General features: G+C 51.1%; 1 protein-coding gene across 1 annotated transcript in view; it reads left to right on the top strand.

The window, feature by feature from the left end:
• Positions 1-4196: 4196 nt before the first annotated feature.
• Positions 4197-11006, top strand: part of LOC142304351 (A.superbus venom factor 1-like) — a 137439-nt gene continuing 130629 nt past the window's right edge. The window contains exon 1 of the mRNA XM_075346656.1: positions 4197-4299. Within this exon, the coding sequence (XP_075202771.1) occupies positions 4238-4299 (62 nt within the window). The 5' untranslated portion in view covers positions 4197-4237. The remainder of the gene's footprint in view (positions 4300-11006) is intronic.

Raw genomic sequence — 11006 nt, 5'->3', positions numbered from 1 at the left:
TCCGGACCCTGGATGCCTTAAAAGCTGACATTTCCAGTGAACCAGTGCCGGTTATAAGCTTAGTACTGCTTTGCCTGTGATTGCTGGTCCTGTGAGTGATATCCTGATCTGTCTGTTCCTGTGCCCTCGTGCCCTTGTCTGTGTTCCGTCCCCTGGTCATCCCTCCTGTCCTCTATCCCCTCTCCTATTTCCCCACTTGGTTGTTTCCTCCGGTACTGACCATGGCCTGACTTTGACTCCGCTTCTGCTCATTCCTCCGGTCTTGCTTCTGCCCGTACGGTGTTTGACCCAGCCTGCCTGACTATTCCTTGCATGCTCTGCAGCTCTGCTTCTTAGCTGTGCATTGAGGTAGTGTATGAAAACGCTGTGTATTCACTTCCTGTTTCTCATTGCTCTGTGTAGAGTCTTCTGCTGCAGAGCTCTGGCTCCCCCTGGTGGCAGCATTACAGTTGTTTTCTTTTGTTTAAAAATAGCAGATCACAGACGGCACCAAACTAAATTCATTTCACATAGCAACTTTCTGGCTTTAAGAAACACTAACAAAAATCATGAAAACATAATGTGCAGCCAGAAACTGTCAGTTTTCAAGACCAAACGGGGAAAAATTATGGAATCAGTCAATTATGAGGAAAAAATTATGGAATCATGAAAAACAAACAAAAGAACCCTCCAATACATCACTAGTATTTTGTTGCACCACCTCTGGGTTTTTATAACAGTTTGCAGTCTCTTAGGCATGGACTTAAGGGTGCTTTACATGCTACAATATCGTTAATGTTTTATCGTCGGGGTCACATTGTTAGTGACGCACATCCGGCGTCATTAACGATATCGCAGCTTGTGACACTTACCAGCGACCTTAAGCGACCTCAAAAATGGTGAAAATCGTTCACCATGGAGAGGTCGTCCCAAAACCAAAAATCGGTAATGGTTGATTATCGATGTTGTTCGTCGCTCCTGCAGCAGCACACATCGCTGTGTGTGACATCGCAGGAGCGACAAATATCTCCTTACCTGCATCCACCGGCAATGCGGAAGGAAGGACGTGGGCGGGATGTTACGTCCCGCTCATCTCCGCCCTCCGCTTTGATTGGCCGGCCGCTTAGTGACGTCGCGGTGACGTCGCTGTGATGACGAACCTCCCTCCCCCTTGAGGGAGGGATTGTTCGGCAGACACAGCGACGACGACGACCAGGTATGTGCGTGTGACGCTGCCGTAGCGATAATGTTCACTACGGCAGCGAACACAAGATATCGCACACATGATGGTGGCGGGTGCTTACACGCTCGATATCGCTAGCAATTGCTAGGAATATCGTAGCGTGTAAAGCCCCCTTTAATGAATGACAAACAGTACTCGTCATCAATCTGGATCCAACTTTCTCTGATTGCAGTTGCCAAATCAACTTTGCAGGTTGGAGCCTTGTCATGGACCATTTTCTTCAACTTCCACCAAAGGTTTTCAATTGGATTGAGATCCGGACTATTTGCAGGCCATGTCATTGACCTTATGTGTCTTCTTTCAAGGATTGTTATCACAGTTTTTGCTCTATGGCAGGATGCATTATCATCTTGATAAATGATTTCATCATCCCCAAACATCCTTTCAATTGATGAAATAAGAGAAGTGTCCAAAATTTCAATGTAAACTTGGGCATTTATTGAAGATATAATGACAGCCATCATCTCAGTGCCTTTACCTGATATGCAGCCCCATATCATCAATGACTGGGGAAATTTATAGGTTCTCTACAGGCAGTCATCTTTTTATTGTTTAGCTTGTTTGTATGTACATCCCATTTCCTTTAGGTGGTTTCTTACAGTTCGGTCACAGACATTGACTCCAGTTTCCTCCCATGCATTCCTCATTTGTTTTGTTGTGCATTTCCTGTTTTGGAGGCATATTGCTTTAAGTTTCCTGTCTTGAGGCTTTGATGTCTTCCTTGGTCTACCAATATGTTTGCCTTTAATAACCTTCCCATGTTGTTTGTATTTGGTCCAGATTTTAGACACAGCTGACTGTGAACAACCAACATCTTTTGCAACATTGCGTGATGATTTACCCTCTTTTAAGAGTTTGATAATCCTCTCCTTTTTTCAATTCACATATCTCGTGTTGGAGCCATGATTCATGTCAGTCCACTTGGTGCAACAGCTCTCCAAGGTGTGATCACTCCTTTTTAGATGCAGACTAACGAGCAGATCTTATTTGATGCAGGTTTTAGTTTTGGGAATGAAAATTTACAGGGTGATTCCATAATTTTTTCCTCAGAATTGAGTGATTCCATAATTTGTCCCCCTGTTTGGTCTTGAAAAGTAACCGTTACTGGCTGCACATTATGTTTTCATGATTTTTTTTTTAGTGTTTCTTAAAGCCAGAACGTTTTGTGCCACCTGTGATCTGCTTTTTTCAAACAAAAGTAAACAACTGAATGAACATCCTCAGAGCCAGGGGAGGCCAGAATTTTTGCCAGGGGTTGTATATACCTCTCCTTGTGAGATCTTCACTTGTTCTTCTTCTGCCAAGTTATAATATTCCTTTTATAAGTTATTCAGTTTTCTAGGAAATATATGTGAAAAAATAAAATGTGAATTTTGTTTTCCAAAATCTTGGTTGGTATATTGGCCAAGTCATACAGGAAAATATAAGTGGGTTTTGAAATGATGGCCATACAACTTGTTACCTCTCCTGTGTTTATCTTTTCTTTTGCCATGCTGAATACTAAAGCACCGCTTTCTCACTTCAGTAAGACTGATCGGAAAGTCAATCAATACAGAAATTTGGGATATCGTTACATATCCAACCATTAATGCTATTATAGATGATGGGAAACAAGGAACCCCATATGGAGATTCAATGGTGACAATATTATGGTCACTCATCCTTCCCAGAAATTGGCTTGACTTAGTTATTAGTGATGCGCCCACGGGGTCCTTTGGGGGGAGAACTACCCATCACCAGGCCAGGCCGGTTGAGGATGTCACAGCGGCCTGACCCGGTTCCGTGACCCCGTGGGTGTCAATTAAAGATGGGGATGGGGATGATGGGATTTGTCTTTGTGACACCACTTGTGGTGTGCGGCCAGTATTAGCCGCCACTGCGGGGATTCTTCTCTGGGGTGGATGATAACACAGCTTGGATGGAACAGCTCTCCACAGACAGAGCTAAGGCCCCAAGCTAAGGGAGGATGTTGGGAGTAGTAGTCGCCGATGGCGCAGGGGCGTGATGATGAGGGTGCCGGTAATGAGGGGACAACATAGATGGTGCAGTTCAAGTGCTTTTTACTCACTGAAGTCACTTTGCCCTTGGTGTGCCGCGTCCTGCTGTGATGAGCCTCAGCCGATCCCAGATAGTTTGGAGGTCAAGGCCGGTGTTTCCTTCTGTACGTCTCCTTTCGTCTGTTTCCCTCCACCCCAGCTCCTGGCTCATGGAACGGGTGTCAGGTGCCTGCTGCACTGCCCGCAAGCCCTAGGATCCCCCTTCTTCCTAATAACCTGGGTCGAACCTCTAGCTCCAGACCAGGGGTCCCTAGCTATTCTTGTCTTTGCTTCCTTGCTTGTCCATTCCTGAGGCCGTCCTCATGCTTCCTGCGCTTCAAGCTCTCTAACTAATCTGTCAAATGGCTCCTAACTTCCCCAGTCAGTGCCCTGCCCCCGGGTTGCTGAACTAGTGGGCAAGAGGTCTGATACCTCCTGATGGCTACCCTGGCACCTATCCTAGACCTATCCCAGGGAATGAGCCCCATACTATGTGTTGAATGAGTGTATTGGTGGTTTACCGGTGCTGACCTCCTCTGTATCCTAGATGAATACTGCACCTTGGGTGAGGTTCAGTAACCTGTGGCACCTAAAGCCTCAAGGGCACCACATTAGTAACATGGGATTGCAGATTCTCTTGGAATCTAAGGATTTCCACATAACAGATCAACTGGGGACTTCACAGTTGGGGTCCCCAGTATAGATTTTGCATTAGGGCCCATCAATATTCATCGTGAAGTTTCTCATAATTTAGTTTGAATTTTCCCAGGTTTGATGAAATCTTTTAGCTCACCGAGTGTGAAGGACACAATCTCTGTGTATTTTGCAGTATCTGCAGCTTTTACTGGAAATCACGGAGTTTACAAATCCCTCCAGCTCCTCCCTGTTACTGATTAGAGACTGTGTTTGTTCTGTCCATTCCACGGATGATAAAAAACCCCACCGACCAGGAGAAACTACACTGCTACCTGGATACACCATGGGGTGCAGACTTCTGTGTCTCACCCTGCTCGCCCTACTGGCCGGTTGCTTTGGACAACCGTAAGTAATATGTGTTTGTAAAATATTGTCTGCTATACTGTCTGAGGGCTCAGTAGATTGAAAGCTCTGCAGGCAAGGCCAGTGGAAAATTGGGCAAATGCCAATTAACTAAGGGGTCCTTCCAGATAGTAATTCGAGGAAGAAAAGTAAAATCGACCCTGTAGGAAATAACAGTGGATGGGGCTTTATCTGGGTATTGATTTGCAGCATTATATGGGAAATATAAGGCAGTGTTCTACGTGTAGATTAAGATAGTATTATGTAAACATTAGATAACACCACCGTTATACGCCGGATTCCACCTGTCCAGAAATTCCTTGACAATCGGTTAAAATAGGACGATTTTTCCATTGTCTATTATTTTACAGTTTTCATTGAATGCAGCTGATTTCTTCATATCAGCATTATAGGCTGTAGACATAAATTATTTATTATCTCGTAGATTTATTGTTGTTATTTGGCTGTCTGATTATATTTTTATAAGATATGAGGAGATAATAAAACAATCAACCCTGATTATGTGGGCTTTATGTCCTATTACCATCCTTAGCCCTATGCTGGTGAAGGGAATGATTATTATTATTATTATTATTATTATTATTTATTATTATAGCACCATTTATTCCATGGCGCTTTACATGTGAAAGGGGTATACATAATAGGGACAAGTACAATAATCATAAACAATACAAGACACAAACAGGTACAGGAGGAGAGAGGTCCCTGCCCGCGAGGGCTCACAGTCTGCAAGGGATAGGTGAGGATACAGTAGGTTAGGGTAGAGCTGATTGTGCGCCGCTGTATCAGACTGAGGGTTACGGCAGGTTGTAGGCTTGTCGGAAGAGGTGGATCTTCAGGTTCCTTTTGAAGCTTGTCAAGGTAGGCAAGAGTCTGATGTGTTGTGGCAGAGCATTCCAGAATATGGGGGAGGCACGGGATAAATCTTGGATGCGATTGTGGGAAGAGGAGATGACAGGGGAGTAGAGAAGGAGATCTTGTGAGGATCGAAGGTTACGTGCAGGTAAGTACCGGGAGACTAGGTCACAGATGTAAGGAGGAGACAGGTTGTGGATGGCTTTGTAGGTCATGGTTAGTTTTCAACTGGAGTCGTTGGGCAATGGGAAGTCAGTGAAGGGATTTAAAAAGAGATATGATAATTTTTAACTAAATGGGGAATAAGGGAAAGAGCAGAGGTAGAAAGTTGTCAGGACTTTAGCCTTAAACTGACTCAGTCTACTAAGAGTCCATAATTACAATATATCACAAAAAAAATTGTTTTCTCCAAAATAAGACACGTTTTTTTGCCCCCCCCCCCCAAAAAAAATAAAAAATGCTAGGGCTTATTTTTTGAGTAGGTCTTATTCTTAGAGAAACATGGTTGGGGGAAGCTTACCACCCCCAAAAAGCAGACTCCTTCTTCCCAGGAGACTCATACTTACCAGACCCAGGACATCTGCGTGGCTCCCAGGTCCTCCTGTGATCTCCGGGGGGGCGATCCCAGTAGGTATGCTGCACGTCGTCCTCCCCTGCTTCTGGCCAACACTCACACACACACATTAGATCGCGCACACACTCATACACACTCACACACATCAGATCGCACACACACACACACACTCATACACACACATCAGATCACGCACACACACATACACACACACACATCAGATCGCGCACACACACACACACTCATACACACACATCAGATCGCGCGCACACTCATACACACACATCAGATCGTGCACAGACACTCATACACACATACATCAGATCGCGCACAAACACACACACTCATGCACACACATCAGTTCGTGCACACAGACTCATACACATTCACACACATTAGATCGCACACATGTACTGCTCCTGCAGCAGTCGGACTGCTCAGATCCGGGGTTGCTGTGGCTCGAGGGTCTCCGGACCAGGGGGCTCGGGGTCACCCAAAAATAAAAGGGGGGCTATTTACAGGGGATTAATGTTCATGACGCCACCCGTGGTTTCCGGTAAGGGGAGTACTGCCACTGCCGATGGGAGTACCCAGGGGAGATGGAGCTGGGCAGCCAGATGACATTCCCTCCATGGGTAGGGGAGGCCCCAGGACTCTGGATGGTGGAGTGTAGGGGAGCGTAGTACAGGTTGGACGCAGGGGAAGGCAGCGTACTTACTCAGGCCGTGTTGGTGTTGATGCGACGATAAAGCAGACTCTGACACAGTAGTAAACCAAGTCTCTGGGTGCCGCTGCCACTTCAGTGGAGCTCGTCCGGGAGTCCGCTCCCGTTGGTATTGCTGATGGTCTGTAACCTGCCTCCATGCACTAGAATTTAGATGTTCTGAGTGACACCTTGGCCCGAAGCTGTCAGGGTCCCACTCCCTATAATTAAATAGTGGAGCTGTGCTCTCTGAATATTTTGTCATATGGTTACAGAGATATGGGCCTTATAATTTTGCACTTGTTTCCATAGCATTTAACAAGGGTGCTTGTCTCCCAGGAGTCTCTGGGGGCTGTCTCCCAGGAGTCTCTGGGGGGTATCTCACAGGAGTCTCTGGGGGCGTGTCTCACAGTAGTTTCTGGGGGCATGTCACACAGGAGTATCTGAGGGCGTGTCTTACAGGAGTCTCTGAGGGCGTGTCTTACAGGAGTCTCTGGGGGGGTGTCTGACAGGAGTCTCTGAGGGCGTGACTCACAGGAGTCTCTGAGGGCGTGTCTCACAGGAGTCTCTGAGGGCGTGTCTCACAGGAGTCTCTGGGGGCGTGTCTAAAAGGAGCATCTGGGGGCGTGTCTTACAGGAGTCTCTGGGGGGTGTCTGACAGGAGCCTCTGGGGGGTGTCTTACAGGAGTCTCTGGGGGGTGTCTCACAGGAGTCTCTGGGGGGGTGTCACACAGGAGTCTCTGGGGGCGTGTCACACAGGAGTCTCTGGGGGCGTTTCACACAGGAGTTTTTGGGGGTGTGTCACAAAGGAGTCTCTGGGGCGTGTCTGACAGGAGTCTCTGGGGGCGTGTCTCACAGGAGTCTCTGGGGGCGTGTCTCCCAGGAGTCTCTGGGGGCGTGTCTCACAGGAGTCTCTGGGGGTGTGTCACACAGGAGTCTCTGGGGGCGTGTCTCCCAGGAGTCTCTGGGGGCGTGTCTCACAGGAGTCTCTGGGGGTGTGTCACACAGGAGTCTCTGGGGGAGTGTCTCACAGGAGTCTCTGGGGGAGTGTCTCATAGGAGTCTCTGGGGGGTGTCTCACAGGAGTCTCTGGGGCGTGTCTCACAGGAGTCTCTGGGGGTGTGTCACACAGGAGTCTCTGGGGGCATGTCTCACAGGAGTCTCTGGGGCGTGTCTCACAGGAGTCTCTGGGGGGTGTCTCACAGGAGTCTCTGGGGGCGTGTCTCACAGGAGTCTCTGGGGGAGTGTCTCACAGGAGTCTCTGGGGGAGTGTCTCACAGGAGTCTCTGGGGGCATGTCTCACAGGAGTCTCTGGGGCGTGTCTCACAGGAGTCTCTGGGGGTGTGTCACACAGGAGTCTCTGGGGGAGTGTCTCACAGGAGTCTCTGGGGCGTGTCTCACAGGAGTCTCTGGGGCGTGTCTCACAGGAGTCTCTGGGGGGTGTCTCACAGGAGTCTCTGGGGGCGTGTCTCACAGGAGTCTCTGAGGGTGTGTCACACAGGAGTCTCTGGGGGCATGTCTCACAGGAGTCTCTGGGGGCCTGTCTCACAGGAGTCTCTGGGGGAGTGTCTCACAGGAGTCTCTGAGGGATGTCTCACAGGAGTCTCTGGGGGGTGTCTCACAGGAGTCTCTGGGAGGTGTCTCACAGGAGTCTCTGGGAGGTGTCTCACAGGAGTCTCTAGGGGGTGTCTCACAGGAGTCTCTGGGAGGTGTCTCACAGGAGTCTCTGGGGGATGTCTCACAGAAGTCTTTGGGGTGTGTCTCACAAGAGTCTCTGGGGCGTGTCTCACAGGAATCTTAGGGGGGTGTCTCACAGGAGTCTCTGGGGTGTGCCTCACAGGAGTCTCTGGGGGTGTGTGTCACAGGAGTCTCTGGAGGCGTGTCTCACAGGATTCTCTGGGGGCGTGTCTCATTGGAGTCTCTGGGGGCGTGTCTCATTGGAGTCTCTGGGGGCATGTCTCACAAGAGTCTCTGGGCTGTGTCTCACAGGAGTCTCTGGGGCATGTCTCACAGGAGTCTCTGAGGGCGTGTCACACAGGAGTCTCTGAGGGCGTGTCACACAGGAGTCTCTGAGGGCGTGTCACACAGGAGTATCTGGGGGCGTATCACAAAGGAGTCTCTGGGGGGTGTCTCACAGGAGTCTCTGGGGGGTGTCTCACAGGAGTCTCTGGGGTGTGTCTCAAGAGTCTCTGGGGCGTGTCTCACAGGAGTCTCTGGGGGGTGTCTCACAGGAGTCTCTGGGATGTGCCTCACAGGAGTATCTGAGGTCGTGTCTCACAAGAGTCTCTGGGGCGTGTCTCACAGAAATCTTAGGGGTGTGCCTCACAGGAGTCTCTGGGGGCATGTCTCACAAGAGTCTCTGGGGCGTGTCTCACAGGAACCTTAGGGGGGCTTTCAGAGGAGTCTCTGGGGGCGTGTGTCACAGGAGTCTCTGGGGGCGTGTGTCACAGGAGTCTCTGAGGGCGTGTCACACAGGAGTCTTTGGGGGTGTGTCACACAGGAGTCTCTGGGGGCGTGTGTCACAGGAGTCTCTGAGGGCGTGTCTCACAGGAGTCTCTGAGGGCGTGTCTCACAGGAGTCTCTGGGGGGTGTCTCATAGGAGTCTCTGGGGGCGTGTCTCACAGGAGTCTCTGGGGGCGTGTCTCACAGGAATCTCTGGGGGGTGTCTCATAGGAGTCTCTGGGGGAGTGTCACACAGGAGTCTCTGGGGGCGTGTGTCACAGGAGTCTCTGAGGGCGTGTCACACAGGAGTCTTTGGGGGTGTGTCACACAGGAGTCTCTGGGGGCGTGTGTCACAGGAGTCTCTGAGGGCGTGTCTCACAGGAGTCTCTGAGGGCGTGTCTCACAGGAGTCTCTGGGGGGTGTCTCATAGGAGTCTCTGGGGGCGTGTCTCACAGGAGTCTCTGGGGGCGTGTCTCACAGGAATCTCTGGGGGGTGTCTCATAGGAGTCTCTGGGGGAGTGTCACACAGGAGTCTCTGAGGGCGTGTCTCACAGGAGTCTCTGGGGCGTGTCTCACAGGAGTCTCTGGGGGCGTGTCTCACAGGAGTCTCTGGGGGCTTGTCTCACAGGAGTCTCTGGGGGGTGTCTCCCAGGAGTCTCTGGGGGCGTGTCTCACAGGAGTCTCTGGGGGGTGTCTCACTGGAGTCTCTGGGGGGTGTCACACAGGAGTCTCTGGGGGGTGTCTCACTGGAGTCTCTGGGGGGTGTCTCACTGGAGTCTCTGGGGGCGTGTCTCACAGGAGTCTCAGGAGTCTCTGGGGGCGTGTCTCACAGGAGTCTCTGGGGGCGTGTCACACAGGAGTCTCTGGGGGGTGTCTCACAGGAGTCTCTGAGGGGTGTCTCACAGGAGTCTCTGGGGGATGTCTCACAGAAGTCTTTGGGGTGTGTCTCACAAGAGTCTCTGGGGCGTGTCTCACAGGAATCTTAGGGGGGTGTCTCACAGGAGTCTCTGGGGTGTGCCTCACAGGAGTCTCTGGGGGTGTGTGTCACAGGAGTCTCTGGGGGCGTGTCTCCCAGGAGTCTCTGGAGGCGTGTCTCACAGGATTCTCTGGGGGCATGTCTCACAAGAGTCTCTGGGGCATGTCTCACAGGAGTCTCTGAGGGTGTGTCACACAGGAGTCTCTGGGGGCGTGTCTCACAGGAGTCTCTGAGGGCGTGTCACACAGGAGTCTCTGAGGGCGTGTATCACAGGTGTCTCTGGGGGGTGTCACACAGGAGTCTCTGAGGGCATGTCACACAGGAGTCTCTGGGACGTGTCACACAGGAGTCTCTGGGGGCGTGTCACACAGGAGTCTCTGGGGGCGTATCACAAAGGAGTCTCTGGGGGCGTGTCTCACAGGAGTCTCTGGGGGGTGTCTCACAGGAGTCTCTGGGGGGTGTCTCACAGGAGTCTCTGGGGGGTGTCTCACAGGAGTCTCTGGGGTGTGTCTCACAAGAGTCTCTGGGGCGTGTCTCACAGGAGTCTCTGGGGGGTGTCTCACAGGACTCTCTGGGATGTGCCTCACAGGAGTATCTGAGGTTGTGTCTCACAAGAGTCTCTGGGGCGTGTCTCACAGGAATCTTAGGGGTGTGCCTCACAGGAGTCTCTGGGGGCATGTCTCACAAGAGTCTCTGGGGCGTGTCTCACAGGAACCTTAGGGGGGGTTTCAGAGGAGTCTCTGGGGGTGTGTGTCACAGGATTCTCTGGGGGCGTGTGTCACAGGAGTCTCTGAGGGCGTGTCACACAGGAGTCTTTGGGGGTGTGTCACACAGGAGTCTCTGGGGGCGTGTGTCACAGGAGTCTCTGAGGGCGTGTCTCACAGGAGTCTCTGAGGGCGTGTCTCACAGGAGTCTCTGGGGGGTGTCTCATAGGAGTCTCTGGGGGCGTGTCTCACAGGAGTCTCTGGGGGCGTGTCTCACAGGAATCTCTGGGGGAGTGTCGCACAGGAGTCTCTGAGGGCATGTCACACAGGAGTCTCTGGGGGCGTGTCTCACAGGAGTCTCTGGGGGCTTGTCTCACAGGAGTCTCTGGGGGGTGTCTCCCAGGAGTCTCTGGGGGCGTGTCTCACAGGAGTCTCT

This window comes from Anomaloglossus baeobatrachus, chromosome 4 (genome assembly GCF_048569485.1).
Source record: "Anomaloglossus baeobatrachus isolate aAnoBae1 chromosome 4, aAnoBae1.hap1, whole genome shotgun sequence".
Taxonomy (NCBI): Eukaryota; Metazoa; Chordata; class Amphibia; order Anura; family Aromobatidae; genus Anomaloglossus; species Anomaloglossus baeobatrachus.
The sequence above is the reverse complement of the archived record's forward strand: the minus strand, read 5'-3'. Positions and strand labels throughout refer to the sequence as shown.